At 35.9% G+C, this 17,440-nt stretch overlaps 1 protein-coding gene across 1 annotated transcript in view; it reads right to left on the reverse strand.

The window, feature by feature from the left end:
* LOC124969946 (phospholipid-transporting ATPase ABCA3-like) overlaps positions 1-11,375 on the reverse strand; it is a 137,545-nt gene extending 126,170 nt beyond the window's left edge. The window contains exons 1-3 of the mRNA XM_047532949.1: positions 9,811-11,375; positions 5,606-5,724; positions 5,028-5,280 (exon numbers count right to left, since the gene is read on the reverse strand). Of these exons, the coding sequence (XP_047388905.1) occupies positions 5,028-5,280; positions 5,606-5,665 (313 nt within the window). The 5' untranslated portion in view covers positions 5,666-5,724; positions 9,811-11,375. The remainder of the gene's footprint in view (positions 1-5,027; positions 5,281-5,605; positions 5,725-9,810) is intronic.
* Between the last annotated feature and the right edge of the window lie 6,065 nt (positions 11,376-17,440).

Raw genomic sequence — 17,440 nt, forward strand, 5'->3', positions numbered from 1 at the left:
TGAATATAATCATAATTTTAAATGTATATAACAGTAAAAATATACACTCATGGAAAGCATGTGACAAGACTGGAGGGAGGTTAACCCAATTCTGAGAGCATTTTTTTTTTATTCATTCCGTTATTTTTTTTCTTCCCCCCCACCCCTCCCACCTCTCTTTTCCCTCTATACAGCCCCTCCTTCCTCCATTCTTACCCCCCTCCCACCCCCCATTACGTGTCATCATCTGCTAATCAGTGAGATCATTCGTCTTTTGGATTTTTGAGATTGGCTTATCTCACTTAACATGATATTCTCCAATTTCATCCATTTGCCTGCAAATGCCATAATTTTATCATTCTTTATAGCCGAGTAATATTCCATTGTATATATATACCACAGTTTCTTTATCCATTCATCAATTGAAGGACATCTAGGTTGGTTCCACAGTCTGGCTATTGTGAATTGAGCAGCTATGAACATTGATGTGGTTGTATCTCTGTAGTATGCTGATTGTAAGTCCTTTGGGTATAGGCCAAGGAGTGGGATAGCTGGGTCAAATGGTGGTTCCATTCCAAGTTTTCTAAGGAATCTCCACACTACTTTCCAGAGTGGCTGCACTAATCTGCAGCCCCACCAGCAATGTATGGGTGTACCTTTTTCCCCACATCCTCTCCAACACCTATTGTTGCTTGTATTCTTGATAATCGCCATTCTAATTGAGGTGCGATGGAATCTTAGGGTAGTTTTGATTTGCATTTCTCTTATTACTAAAGATGGAGAACATTTTTTCATATGTTTGTTGATTACTTGTAGATCTTTTTCTGTGAAGTATCTGGCCCATTTGTTGATTGGGTTATTTGTATTCTTGGTGTAGAGTTTTTTGAGTTCTTTATAGATTCTGGAAATTAGTGCTCTATCTGAAGTATGAGTGGCAAAGATATTCTCCCACTCTGTAGGCTCTCTCTTCGCATTGCTGATAGTTTCCTTTGCTGAGAGAAAGCTATTTAGTTTGAATTTATCCCAGTTGTTGATTCTTGCTTTTATTTCTTGTGCTATGGGAGTCCTGTTAAGGAAGTCTGATCCTAAGCCAACAAGTTGAAGATTTGGACCTACTTTTTCTTCTATAAGATGCAGGGTCTCTGATTTCAAGGTCCTTGATCCATTGTGAGTTGTTTTTTGTGCAGGGTGAGAGATAGGGGTTTAGTTTCATTCTGTTGCATGTGGATTTCCAGTTTTCCCAGCACCATTTGTTGAAGAGGCTATCTTTTTTCCATTGCATATTTTTGGCACCTTTGTCTAGTATTAGAAAATTGTATTTATTTGGGTTTGTGTCTGTGTCCTCTATTCTGTACCACTGATCTACCTGTCTATTTTGGTGCCAATACCATGCTGTTTTTGTTACTATTGCTTTGTAGTATAGTTGAAGTTCTGGTATTGTGATACCCCTGTTTCATTCTTCCTGCTAAGGATTGCTTTAGCTATTCTGGGTTTTTCATTCTTCCAGAAGAATTTCATGATTGCTTGCTCTATTTCTGTAAGGTATGTCATTGGGACGTACAACACTGTAGGTCAGCAAAGGGAGGAACTACCTTAGAGAAAAACCACTCAAAGGAGAAACGAAGTCAACTTAAAAACCAAAAATAAGCCAAATGACTGGGAATACAACTCATATCTCAATAATAACCCTGAACGTTAATGGCCTAAACTCATCAATCAAAAGACATAGACTGGTAGAATGAATTAAAAAGAAAGACCCAAAAATATGCTGCCTGCAAGAGACTCATCTCATAGAAAAAGACATGCACAGATTAAAGGTGAAAGGATGGGAAAAAACCTACCACGCACATGGACTCAGTAAAAAAGTGGGAGTTTCCATCCTTATATCAGATAAAGTGGACTTCAAGCCAAAGTTCGTCAGAAGGGATAAAGAAGGACATTTCATACTGCTTAAGGGAACCATAAATCAGGAAGACATAACGATACTAAATATTTATGCCCCAAACAATGGTGCATCCCTGTACATCAAACAAATCCTTCTCAATTTCAGGAATCACATAGATCACAACACAATAATTCTGGGTGACTATAACGCACCGCTGTCACCACTAGATAGATCTTCCAAACAAAATCCAACCAAAGAAACCATAGAACTCAATAACACAATCAATAACCTAGACTTAATAGACATATATAGAATATTCCATCCATCAACGAGCGGATTCACTTTCTTCTCAGCAGCACATGGAACCTTCTCGAAAATAGACCATATATTACGCCACAAAGCAGCTCTTAGGAAATGCAAAAAAATAGAGATACTGCCTTGTGTTCTACCAGATCATAATGGACTGAGAGTAGAAATCAATGACAAAATAAAAAAGGGAAATTACTCCAACACCTGGAGACTAAATGATATGCTATTGAATGAAACATGGATAACAAAAAACATCAGGGAGGAGATTAAAAAATTCTTAGAGGTCAATGAAAATGATGATACAACATATCAAAATCTCTGGGACACTATGAAAGCGGTACTAAGAGGAAAATTCATTGCATGGAGCGCATTCCAGAAAAGAATGAAAAGTCGACAACTAAATGACCTAACATTATACCTCAAAGCCCTAGAAAAAGAAGAACAGAATAACAGTAGTAGAAGACAGGAAATAATTAAAATCAAAGCTGAAATCAATGAAATTGAAACAAAAGAAACTATTCAAAAAATTGACAAAGCAAAAAGTTGGTTCTTTGAGAAAGTAAACAAAATAGACAAACCCTTAGCCACACTAACAAAGAGAAGGAGAGAGAAGACTCAAATTACTAAAATACATGATGCAAAAGGAAATATCACGACAGACACCACTGACATATAGAACATAATGAGAAGCTACCTTGAAAATCTGTATTCCAACAAAACAGAAACTACCGAAGACATTGACAAATTTCTAGAGACATATGCTCCTCCCAAACTGAACCAGGAGGACATACATGATTTAAACAGATCAATATCAAGCAATGAAATAGAAGAAGCCATTAAAAACCGACCATCCAAGAAAAGTCCAGGACCAGACAGATTCTCAGTCAAGTTCTACAAGACCTTCAAAGAAGAACTCATTCCAATACTTCTCAAAGTATTCCAGGAAATAGAAAAGGAGGGTACCCTACCAAACTCATTCTATGAAGCTAATATCACCCTCATACCCAAACCAGGAAAAGACACATCAAGGAAAGAAAATTTTAGACCAATATCCTTGATGAATATAGATGCAAAGATCCTTAACAAAATACTGGCAAACCATATCCAAAAACATATTAAGAAAATTGTGCACCACGATCAAGTGGGGTTCATCCCTGGAATGCAAGGATGGTTCAACATTCGTAAATCAATAAACATAATCCATCATGTCAATAGACTTAAGAATAAGAATCATGGTTATTTCAATTGATGCAGAAAAAGTGTTCGACAAAATACAACACTGCTTCATGCTCAAAACACTAGAAAAAATAGGGATAGTAGGAACATATCTGAACATTGTAAAAACTATTTATGCTAAGCCCATGGCCAACATCTTTCTTAATGGAGAAAAACTGAAACCATTCCCTTTAAAAACGGGAACAAGACAGGGATGTCCTCTTTCACCACTTCTATTCAACATTGTCCTCGAAACTCTAGCTAGAGCAATTAGGCAGACTAAAGAAATTAAAGGGATACAAATAGGAAAAGAGGAACTTAAGCTGTCACTATTTGCTGATGACATGATTCTATATTTAGAGGATCCAAAAACCTCCTCCAGAAAACTTCTAGACCTCATCAATGAATTCAGCAAAATAGCAGGCTATAAAATCAACACGCATAAATCTAAAGCATTTTTATATGCAAGCGACGAAACATCTGAAAGGGAAATGAGGAAAACAACTCCATTTGCAATAGCCTCAAAAAAAATAAAATACTTGGGAATCAATCTAACCAAAGAGGTAAAAGATCTATACAATGAAAACTACAAAACATTGAAGAAAGAAATTAAGGAAGACCTTAGAAGATGGAAAGATCTCCCATGTTCTTGGATAGGCAGAATTAATATTGTCAAAATGGCCATACTACCAAAAGTGCTACACAGATTCAATGCAATTCCAATTAAAATCCCAATGACATACCTTACTGAGAGTATTTTTAACTGCAGAAGAGAAATTTGACGTGAGAGAAGATGAAAGGTAAAGAGATAAGCATTTCTCTTTTAGATAATTCTACACTGTTTCAATCTTTTCCAAATGTATTATATATCATGCTTAAGTAATATTTTTATGAAATGTTTAAAAATAATGACCTTGAGAAAAGTTCAGGTACCCAGGAAAATGTACCTGATTATGACTTTGTGTGCCCTTTGCTGGTAAAAAGATGAAATTAGAGAATATCATGCTAAGTGAAATAAGCCAAACCCAAAAAACCAAAGGTCAACTATTTTCTCTAATACCCAGAAGTTAATTCACAATAAGGGCCAGGGGGATAGGGAAGAACAGAGTTACTTTATATTAGGTAGAGGGGAGTGAAGGGAGGGGAAGGGGGATGGGGGAAGGAAGGATAGCAGAGTGAAACAGACATTATCACCTCATGTGCATGTATGACTGCATGACCCATATGATCCTGCAATATGTACAATCAGAAAAATGAGAGATTAACCCCATTTATGTATGATCTATTAAAATGTATAAATGCATTCTACTGTTATGTACAACTAATTAGAACAAATAAAATAAAATATTTTAAAAAACAGAATTTGTGTGCCCAAGGTACAAGATCCAGTATTTACCCAGGGTTAAGAAGTATAATCACTGATGAACAATGTTTAGAATTATAGAACTAGAAAGAAACTCAGTCATCTAAGTTTAAATATTATGTTTCAACAATGATTACATTAAGAATATATTTGATATTATTTGACAAAAACCACATTGTTATATTTAGGTGTAAATCATGAAAGTCACTGAATTTTCACTCTTATAAAACAATAATACATCCTGCAGAAAACCTTGTAGGCATTACAATTTCTAACCTTTAAAATTGAATTTTAAATCATTTTTCACCATCTCAGTAATACGTTTTGCTATATCACTTTCAGAAGGCACATAAACCAATTCATATGTCAAGTTAGTATTAATGAGGAAATCAGGAAGCTTCAGGGGAAGAGAATCAAAAGTGGTAGCATTTATAAGCTTCTTGTGAGTATATTTTCGAGTAGTCAAAGTCCATAAAAAGAACAGAAATATAAACAAGACTTCCATAATCAAAGTAGTCATCTCCCGCATCTGTAAAAGAAACAAAAAGAGTGTGTTAATTGACCTGTGTGTGTGTGTGTGTGTGTGTGTGTGTGTGTGTTTACTCTAGGGTATACAAACCTAAATTATCCTGCTTTGTTCTATAATAAGAATGGTTTCCTGGATTGTCTTTTCTATATTTCACTATTCATTCTATTGATTCACCCTATGGGTATTCTTCAGACTTAAAAGGGTTACCCCCAGCCTTGGAGTATAAGAAAAAAACAGATAAAAATGAAGTGAAGGAACTGTTAAGAAAATTCCCATTTGGTTTCACTAACCTTTACATCCATTTTTCACAGAGACCTTCACTTACCTTTAAGTGGAAATTTTTCCAGAGAAGGACTGAAAACTGCTTGAGCCACAGTGAATTCATTTTACCACGAAGAATGGAAGCTCAATTCTTAAGTAAAAATCTAAAATAATTAAGGTTACCTGCCAAAATATTAAATTTCATCAGATAAAGAATTACTTCATTGTTCTAGTTTTATTTTATCGATCTTGAAAAACAACTACAAAAAACACCTTAAATACATATTTTCTCCTTATATATCTTTATATTCTCATTAAATTCACATACAATAGTCTTCTAATATGTATACAAATATTAAGCAATAGAGACACAAAGAGCAGGAAATTCCCGCTCCATTTTCATAAAGATGTAAAATATAAATGTAGAACGTCAATTATTTTTTGGATAGGTTCTGAAAGTTTCACAAATTACAATACTGAATACCTGCTATTTATTTAATGCCTACTCTGTGCAATGTTCTGTGTTAAACATTAAGTCAATTCAAAATAGTCATGATCTTTCCTCACAGTGTGAACAGTGTGGCACAGTAATTAAGAACCCAGTGCCAGGCTTGGTGGCACACAGCTGTAATCTCAGTGACTTGGGAAGCTGAGGCAGGAGGATCAAGAGTACAAAGCCAGCCTCAGCACAAAGCAAGGTCCTAAGCAACTCAGCGAGACCCTTGGTCTAAATAAAATACAAAAGAGGGCTGGGGATGTGGCTCAGTGGTCAAGTGACCCTGAGTTCAATCCCCAGCACCCAAAAAGGAAAAGAACCCAGGATCCAAATTTAGGATGACTAAGTTCAAATCCAAACTCTTCAACAAGCTATATAATTTAGAGCAAAATAATTAAACTATCGCAGTTTATCTTCTGTAAAACAGGAAATTATAGCACTTACCTCATAAGGTTCTTCCTTTGGGATCATTTACTCCTATGTAGGGGAGAGCTGAAGGGCTATACACCACTTTTTTTTGTAACCGTGATAAAATATACATACATAGAATTTGCCTTATCACCATTTTTAAGTGTACAGTTTAGTGGCTTCAATTGCATTCACACTGTTATATAACTACCATCACCATTCCTAACTTTTTCACGTTCCTAAACAAAAATGCTGTACCCAGTAAACAACAGGTAGCCATTTCTCCTTCCCCTTAGTTCCTGGAAATCCCTTTTCTAATTTCCGTCTCTCAATTTGACTAGGTACCATACAAGTGGAATTATACAGCATTTGTCCTTTGGTGACTAGCGTATTTCACTTGGTATAAAATGATTTCCAAGTTCATCCATTTTGTAGCCTGTCAGACTTTTCTTCCTATTCACCTCTTTTCCAAAATGTTTTTATTAGTACACACAGCTATATGTAGAGGAAGAATTCATTTTCAGTGATATATTTGTGTATACATGGAATATAATTTGCTCCATTTCAATCCCTACTATTTGCACCTTCCCTCCCCCTTTGCCCCGCCTCCTTTCTAGTTTTTCATTTATTTTTTTAAACAGTGCTTTATAGATAAACATCACGGTGGAATTCACTGTGGTATAGCCATATATGTATATAGCATAATTTGGCCAATTTCATTCCATTCCTTTTCCCATCCCTTCTTCCTCCCCGTCAATTCCCTTCCTCTAGGCCACTGATCTCCCCTCTATTTTCGTGTATGTCCCCATTTTTTTTCCTCATTTCACCAAGTTATGAACCCACCCAGGCACCCACCAACAGACAAAAGGATAAAGAAAACATGGTATATATGCATAATGGAATTTTACTCGGCCATAGAGAAAAATGAAATTATGGCCTTTGCTGGTAAATGCATGGGACTAGAGAACATTCTCCTATTTACCACTTTTAACAGACTCATTGGGGCAATCAAAACAAAACTGAACAAAATATTTTCACTATTGAACCAGGATTTTAAAAGTCTTACATCCTTTAAATGAGTGAATCAGAAAGAGTAACCAGAGAATGCAGCAAGAAAGAACATCAGAATTGAAATATTTATGAATTTATAAAGGTAGACAAGCAAGGAAGTGGGCAATTTCTGGCCAGAAGAACAAAAAGAAAAGTGCTTCAGAGAACCTGAAAGTCCTAGAGAAAAAAGAACAGGAACTCAGCCTGGACCTGAGCATCGTGGATCTTATCCTAATAAGCATAGCAAACGTTTTCCTTTTTTTATTTGTCCTTTTTAGTTCTACATGACAGTAGAATCCCTTCTGATATAATTATACAAGCATAATTATACACTAAAACCAGTTCACAAAGGTAGATTGGAATTTGTGGCTTAAACCTAATAAAGTAGGGACATGGTAAAATATAAGACAGCCAGTTAAATTTGATTTTAGGTAAAAATATAAATCTTTTCTTGCTTTGGACATATTTATACTACAACACTCTTCATGTTTTACCTGAATTTCAAATTTTACTGGGTATCCTGTATTTTATTTTCTAAATAAATATTCTAGAATATGATCCAAAATATTCAGCACATAAGAGACCTACAAAAATTTCAGCTGGAATAAAAAGACAATTAATAATGCCAATGATGTTGTGGTACAGATGCTGGAATTATCTGGGAAAATGCTTTAAAGGATTTACTATTAAAATGCTCAAGAGAATAATCACATACAGCACTAAAATAAAATTTAAATAGAAAGCATTGTTAAAGAAAGACAAAATATAAAGAAAATTCAAATGAAAAATTTAAAACTGATTTTTAAAAATTCATTGGATTGACTCAATAATAGAATGCAGATGACAGAGAAAATAATCCATGAACTGGAAGACAGAGCTAATAGGAATTATATAATATAAACAAAATGGGAGAAAGGAGAAAAATAAGTGAGTTAATAACAAAAATTCTAAATATTTAAGTCCTTAGAATTCCAGAAGAGGGAAAAAAGTATGAAACTAAAAAATATTTGAATAAATAATGGCTGAAACCATCTCACACCAAAAGACACAAGAAGTTAAGCAAACCCTAAATAAAGATAAATGCAAAGAAATGCATGTCCAGACACATCATAAACTAAAAACTAAAGACAAAAACTTTGGGGAAGAAAGAAAAGAGAGAAGTCAGAAGAGAATAAAACATTAACTTTAAGCAACCAAAGAGTTTTAAAAATAGGAAAATTGCCATCAGAAACCAGAGAGGTCAGAAGGAAATGATAAACATTTTTTTAAATGCCAGAAAAATATTGTTAACCCAGAATTGGATACTCAACAAAGAAATCCTTCAGAAACTAAGGTTTGAAAAGAAGATAATCACAGATGAAGGGAAATTAAAAGACACCCCAGCCAGGAGGTCTGATCTGAAAGAATTAATTGAGGAAGTTCTTCAGAGAAAGGGAAATGATACCATAAGGAGACTTGGAACATTGGGGATGAAGAAAGAGCAACAGAAGTGTTAAACATCTGGATAAATAAAGCAGAGAGTTTTCTTCTTTTCTTCCTGAGTTTTCGAGGATATTTTGTTAGTTGAAAACAATATATTTAATACCCTCTGATGAAGTCTTCAAAGAATGAAGATGTAGTAGTATATGAATAAGCTACAACATAAACAGGGATGAGTAAGAAAACTTATATGTTGATAAAATTTCTATATTGTAATCTAAATGATAAAATATTGATTTTAAGTAGACTGCCGCAAATTAAGATTATCCCTGGTATAACAACTAAAATTTTATACAAAATCACAATGGATAAATTACAAAGAAATAGCACTAGGCAGTAAATCAAGTATACATGAAGAAATAACACTGCAAGCTTACATGTGTACATAGAAAAGTCAGTATCAATAGTCTATAATCCATTTTCCTATATTATTTAAAAACAATTGCATAAAACATATAAATCCATGCTGATTTGGCAAACAATGTGCAATTTGTTAAAATAATAACAGAGGTGGAACAGAGGTAGATAGGAGCCAATATTTTTGAATACTATAGAAATTAAGTTGAGGGCTGTGGCTGTGGCTCAGTGGCAGTGTTTGCCTAGTGTGTGTGAGGCACTGGGTTTGATCCTCAGCACCACATAAAAAAACAAATAAAATAAAAATATTGTGTCCATCTACAGCTAAAAATATTTTTAAAAAAGAAATTAAGTCAATATTAATTCAAACTAGAATATTATCAATTAAGATATTAGTTGTAGTTCATAGGGAATCTACTAAGAATAGCACTATAAATATGCTGCATCAGAAACAAAATGGTAAACTAGAAAATACCTACCTTACAGAAAAGAAATGATGATGGAGAAACTGAATAACAAAACATTATAAGACATTTTAAAAAAACAGCAAATGGTGGAAGTATTTTCCTATTAGTAATTCTAACTAAAGGGTAGAGATTGAGAGAATGGATCCAATTTTATGCTATCTATAAAAGACTCAATATAGATCCAAAGACACAAACTAAAAGTTGAAGGGCAGAAAATAGACATCTCATGAAAATAGTAACCAAAATGTAACATGGCTATACCAATATCAGAAAAAATAAACTTTAAGATAAAAATTGTTAAAAGACACAAAGGACATTATATACTGACAAAAAGGCCAATCCATCAGGAAGACATAATAATTATTAACATACATGTTCCTAACAACAGAGCCCCCAAAACTTACAAAACAAAAATTGATAAAAATAAGGGAGAAACAGTGTAAAAATTATAGTTGAATATAACAATAGCCCACTTTCAATAATGAACAGAACACTAGAAAGAAGATCAACAAAGACAACACTACTGTATTAGTGTTTCTGTTGTATGTAACAGAATACTCAAGACAGGGTAATTTATAAGGAAAATATATTTATTTAGCTCAGGTTCTAGAAGTCCAAGATCAGGTGGTTTGATCCTGCAATGGCCTCGTGCTGCATCTAACATGATAGAAAATCAAAGGTCAAGCAGGCATGTGCACTCGAGAAAGGAACAAAGGACTTTATAATAACCTGCTCTGTGTCAACTGTCCTACTCCAGTGAGAATTAAGCCATTCCCTGGAGAAAGGCATTAATCCCTCCTAACAATCTAATCACCTCTTAAAAGCCCACCTCCAAACACTGCTAGAATGGCAATGAAATTCCAACACATGTTCAGGAGAAGACCCACCACATTCAAACCACAGCAACTATAAACTACCCAATCTAACAGACATATATAAAATACTCCACAATAACAATATACACATTTTTTTCTCAAGTGCACATGGAATAGTCTCCATGACAAAGCATTATTTAGGACACAAAACACATCTCAATAAATTAAAAAATATAGAAATAACACATAGTATCTCCTATGACCACAGTAGAACAAACTTAGGAATCAGTACTAGAAGAACATCTGGAAAATTCACAAATATCTGTAAATTAAACTACGGAATCTTAAGCAATCAATGGATTGAAGAAGAAATCAAGGGGAAATTAAAAAATTCTTTGAGATGAATGAAAACAAAAGCACAACATACTAAAGTCTATGAGATGCAATGGAAGCAAGTTAGCTGTAAACTCAAATCAATAATCTAGCCTTCCACGTTAAGGAACTAGAAAAAATAAGAGCAAACTAAAACCAAAGCTAGCAGAAGGCCATAAGCAGATTAAAGCAGAGAAAACAGAACCAAGGAAACCAAATGGTCCCTTAAGGTGATCAACAAAAGTGACACATCTCTTATCTAGACTGTCTAAGAAAAGACTCAAATTATTAATGGAATAGAATTGAGAGTCTAGAAATAAATCTATACATTAAATGAAACCTTGTTAAAATAGTGTGACAAGGACTTAGACTTTTCACTTTTGCCCGCAAATGTCTGATGGACAGCAAAAAGAATTAAAAACTTGGAATCTCTGCATCCATTTGTGCATCCATCTCCTTTGCTCCAAGTCACCTTGGATTCCAGGAACAAGATTTGGTGTGATAAACATCTCCTGATAATCAAACCCAACCCCCACACCGCAGCAACTTTATTAGGACAAGGCCTACCTGACCAATCCTGAGATAATTATGACCACAACTGATCAAGATCACCTGTTTTGGCAGCTGTGAAAAGCCCCCAGCTATGTAACCCCTCCCTCCTACAACCCTTGTCCTCATTCCCCATTCTATGAAACCTCAAAGTCATTGTCAGCAACTCAAAGATAGAGCCAAGGAAGAGGGTTGATTTGTCTCTGCAGTGTAGCTATAATGATTAAAGTTCCTTCCATACTTTTCAGCATTACCTTTTCTGTTGGTTTTGGGGGTAAGCAGCCAGACTTAATTTGTTGGATCCCCAAAGTCAGGTCTCTGGCCTTAAGACTGTGGTAACATCAGGAATTTGAGGATAAAGAAAAAGAAAGACACACTGAGAATCAGAAGAGAAGTATCCACATGCCATTGAACTTGATTATTGCCTGGTATCATGTTACTTTTTGTGAGCAAGGATATGTTAACATGGACACACGTTGGGTTACTTGTTTTGCATTTCAAACATTTGTGGATGTTTCTTATATTCCAATGACCTGTAGATACTTCTCTTCTGATTCTCAAGTTCAAGGAAAACTGGCACAAAATTGTGTAACTCTGTCCTAACACTACCTCTAATCCAGCCCCTAGCAACTGTCTCTCTACAGATATTAACAACCCAGACCAAGGGGCTTCTTTCTGTCCCTCTGAATATGGCCCATATTCTCCCTTGAATATGTATGTATCTTCTTTCCTAAAAAATTTGTGTCAGCCTAGTGTGTGTTGAAATTCTTTTCCATCATATATACCAAGGACCTGAGTCAAGGTTCCCCTTTCTGGGAACTCCTACAGTGACATGCTCATTAATTGACAAAAGAACAATCTTTTGAAACAACCAACTAATCACATACAAAAGAAAAAAGTTGGGCTCTTACCTCATATCATATATAAAAATTAACTCAAAATGGCCCAAATATAAGAGCAGAAACAACAAACTCTTAGAATTAAAAAAAAAAAGAGTAAATCTTTATGATCAGGATTTAGCAACACAGTTAGATATAATATTAAACGAAAACATAGATAAAATGGGTTTTACAAAAATTAGTGAAAAAAAAACTTGAGCATCAAAGACATTACTAAGAAAAGGAAAAGGTAATGCAAATAATAAAATATTTGCATTGGCAAATCATATATTTGATAAGGGTTTCATATTCTGAATATATAAAACAATGCAACAAGAAAACAACCCAATTAAATAAGGGGCAAGCGTGTAAATAGATGTTTCTCCAAAGAAATTAAGCAAATGATCAATAAGCACATGAAAGGATGTTCAACCTTGTTACTAAAAAAAAAAAAAAAAAAAATCAAACTTAAAACCAAAATGTGATGCCACCTCACACTCTGCTAGGTGTGACTATAATAAAAGCAAAATAGAAAATAACAAATATTGACAACAACATGAAAAACAGGGACCCTCACACATTGATGGTGGGAATGTAAAATGGTGTAGCCCATATGGAAAACAGTTTGGCAGTTCCTCATAAGCTTACCACACAGAATTACCATTTGACTCTCCAATTCTACTCCCAGTTTACAGTCAAGAGTAGAAAACATATATACTAACAAAAAATTATATAAAGTTCATAGCAGCATTACTCATAATATCCAAAAGGTATAAACAACCCCAAAGAACATCAACTGAGAACAAATATACAAAGTGTGATATTTCCATTCCATGGAATATTATTTGGCCTTACAAATTATGAGGTATTGATGATACATAGTACAACAGGCAGGCAGGAATCTTGATTACATACTAAATGAAAAAAGACAAGGACACATGATTCTTTTTATGGAACAGCCCACAATTCACACATTTATAGACACAAAAAGCAGAAAAGCAGTTGCCAGGGGCAGCAGGGAGGAGCAATAAAGAGGGTTTACTTTGGGAGTGATGAAAATGCTCTAGAATTAGAAAGCAGTGATAGTTGCACAACATGTGAATATAGTAAGAGTCACTGTATTGTACACTTCAAAAGGGTAAAATGGTTAAATTTCTGTTATTTGAATTTAACTGCAATTTCTTAAATGAAAATCTCCATGAGATGGAGAAAATGTTATTTTTATCATAGATCAGACACAGAGGTCAAGTCATTTGCCTCAAGTCGGATTAGAACCAAAGCTGACTACAAGGTCCAAATCCATCTAACCACTAAACTACAATCTGCCAAAAGTCGTGCATATCGACATGGAGTCACTTGTGTCAAACCCAAACAAAACAGTGCCAGGAGGTGGAGAAGAGAGGTGCATCATGCACACGTGGTCTGTGACAAGAAATATTACCAAGGATCCCTTAAGGGCTCTTAAGCATATAAATCTGTAACAAAAATGTTTTGCCATGGGCTTCCCAAGCTGCAGCTCGCTATAGAAGTCACAGGGACAGCTTGTTTGTCACAGTATCCACTAATGAACTAAAGCTAACTCCCGTGCTAAACCCTTAAAACCAGCCTTCTCCATTTCAAAACAAGTAACTGCATACTTCTCACTTTTGCCTTTAAAAGCTTCCCTGTGCTTATGCCTACGTTCCTTGCTGCTGCTACTCAGTAGTCTTTAGAGTCCGTCACTCAAACTTAGGCTGACAAAAAAAAAAAAAAAAAGTTTAAATTCAACACAAAGGAAGGACCCGCGGAGCCGCACACTCACCACCTCAGACCCCGCAACCGTCTCCGCCTCCACCGCTGAGGGGCGCACATCGACCCGCCGCGGCACCTCCTCCAACGCCCTCCCCAACCGCTCGCCGCGCAGCCGCCCGCGTCAGGGGCGTGGTCTTGACCTCGCGCACCAATCAAAGGCGCGGACGCGAGCGGAGGGGCGGGGACACGTGCAGGGGCGGGGCCTGCAGAGCGAGCCGGCGCTGCCTCTATTTTCCCTTTGAGTGCACACAGGAGCCAGAGCGCACTGTTGTCAGGCTTTCCAAGTAATTTCACTCCTTGCTCCTCCCAGGCCACCCCGCAGTGCGCTGCCTCTGAAGAACAGAGACTGGAGTAAAGAGAATGAGACGTTTGCCTTGGTAGCAACATTTAAAGGGACACCAACCAGCAATCGAGATACTTTGATATTTTAATTATTTTAAAGTTAAAATAATAAATAAGGAGATATGACCCTAAAGTAAAAGAGAAACTCAGTAATCCTCTCTTTACTTAAAATGTTATTTTCTTCATCGTAGCTTTTTGCATTAATGTTTATTTTTTAAACATGGCATTAAAAATATTTAATGTTTGAGCATCCTGAGTACGAATAGGTCCCATATTTTATACTGTAGGTGTGTACCACTGGCAGTCACTATACCTGACTCACCCTGGGAACATCTCTGTGCCACCCTCATCTTCAGTGTGATGGTGGCAAAAATCTGGGGAGGTGTAAGAGACCACCTCCTCCCCAGAGTCCGTTGGGGTTTAAGCAGGGAATTTCCAGAGGCTTAGGCACAGGATCCTACAAACCCCTCACACTTGTCCCATGACAAGGTCCCAGGAGAGTGCAGGGAAAAGTATTGATCCTGGCTTCCTGGAGAGTGGCCCCTACGTTACTAGTGAGTTTATTGTCATTCTTTCTGTTGAGTCATTATTACATTAGTAGCTTCATTATTTTAATAATAAAAATTAAAACCTCAATAATACTTAACAATACTTATTCATATATTAATGAATAATTCCTATTAAATACCTGCCTGCTAAACACTTGACAAAATGATCTCTTTTATCTCACCAGAACTCTGGGAGGTTGATTCTAACATCACTAGTATTACCTAATTTTACAGTTGAGTAATCAGGATCAGAGTGGTTACCTCTCTTGTCCACAGATTATCTAGTATGCACAAGCCAGGATTCAAATCCAAACTGGCTGACACCAGAGCCATTACCTGAGAATCACTAAGTATGAAGCTCCTAACCAAATACCTGCAGACTACATGGTGAGAATTTCAGCTAAAAAGCATTAGAACTCCAATAAAAAACCCCAAGAACGAGTTAGGATAATAGAATCTTTGTTCACATAATGCATCACATCAATGAGTTATTTCCTAAATGTCTATAAAACTCTTAACAACCATCCCTAATAAAAGTTATTTGTAAACTAGTCATAGAAGAGTAATCATTTATATGTCACCCCAAATTATGCTAACTCCACAGCCTCAACTGTTGTAAAATGTCTGAACTTCAGTAGCCATCTCTCTTGGGCAGTAGTTGTACATTCATGAGTCCCTCTGTCAGTTTCCACTGCATCACAAGCTTTTATTCTAGAATATAGATTGTTGCTCCACAGTTAGCTTCGGTGCAAGTCACTTGGAATTCTGAACCAACCAGTCTCCCTAGAACCAATGCTGCTACCACCAAGCTGGTGGTAAAGACTGCTTTCCCATTTTATTAGGACTTTTTTCCAACAGTGGCTACAAGCTCTTTAGCTAAAACCAAAGCATCAAGTTGGCAGCTAAAACATGAGGAGGACCTGGGTAAGGTTACCCAAAACCCTATAAGGAAGATGATTTGAGGTAAGTCTCAGACCCATTTTGGTGGGTGGGTTGTTTGTTTTTGATGAGGGGAGTTATGCATTTATTTTGATACAAATTGGAAATGATTGAAGTAGGTCATTAATCTATAGTGGCATGTTTACTTTGCTTCACCTGAAGTTAAAGAGGGCAGTATAATTTTTAATGAAATATAGAAAGTAAATAATAAAAGAGATATCGTGAAGTTTTAAGAGCTTTCATGAAAACTGACAGTTGGACTCTTGGCATTCCGTAACCAACTAAGAATTCTCTTCTACCTGCCTAGGTTTTACACAAGGCACACCTGACCCACAACAGAGATATTGCATAATTTGCATTTTGAAAAGGCTCTGAAACCTCAGGACAGTTAGTTCTCTGTGTCTCTAGTCCTAATTGAATAAATTTAAGACAAATTTTCTCACTTATACTTAACTGAAGACCTGAGTGAGATCATCTAAAACTTCATAAGGAAGGTGATTTACAGAGTAGTCCTGTTCCTGCTGGACTTACTAGAATCAAATATTAAGCTTTCTCTTTCAGCAAGGGTAAATTCCTTAATTCACAATGGAAGCAAATAAATAGGTGATTTTCCTATTTCATACCTCTCTTTTGGTTGATGAGTATTTGGTTTCCTTTTATTTTGCCTTCTTCTCAAGAATGACAGACAAAACTATATTTTCTTTATACCCTGTGTTTTTTAGAATCCAGTAAATGTTACATAATAATAATCATAATAATACAAATAAGGGGCCATAACATTCTGTAAACCCAGCAGCTCTGGTTTCTAGAGGCGGCCAACTGAAGAAACCAAATTATGTAAAAACCAGCTTTTCCCATCTGTTTCTATGGACACTTCTCCCCCCTCCCTTTGGTAATACAACTTAAGAAACTTGATTATCACATGGCTACTCTGTACCAAACACTGTGCTAAGTGCATTATATATGATTCCTTACTTCATTGGTATGTATTTTCACCCTTTACTCATTTGCTCTCTTTTATTATAATGTGAACGTTTCCTAAGAAATGCCCCATGTAGTTCGCAACCAAAATACCAAGAACTGCCACCCTTGCTCATCTGTATCACCCTAAACATTTTGCATTCTAAATACTTAATCTTTCCAAGCATGTAATTTCTTTGCAAAGAATCACACCCTCTTAGCCACTTGACTCCAAGAAGCCATCCCAGTTTTATCTCCTGATACTCCGGACATTAACCCCTAATTCCAGCCCAACTCATCTGGCAACTGACTGTCTCCAAGGACTGGAAAACATTCCCTCCACACCTGGGCTTCACCTGGCCTGAAATTCCCTCTTCCTCCTTCTCTGCCAGAGCAGGTTAATGGTCAGGAGTATCAATCTGGAATCTAATTCCAAAGACAAAGCCCA

The sequence above is a fragment of the Sciurus carolinensis genome, chromosome 18 (genome assembly GCF_902686445.1).
Source record: "Sciurus carolinensis chromosome 18, mSciCar1.2, whole genome shotgun sequence".
Lineage (NCBI taxonomy): Eukaryota > Metazoa > Chordata > Mammalia > Rodentia > Sciuridae > Sciurus > Sciurus carolinensis.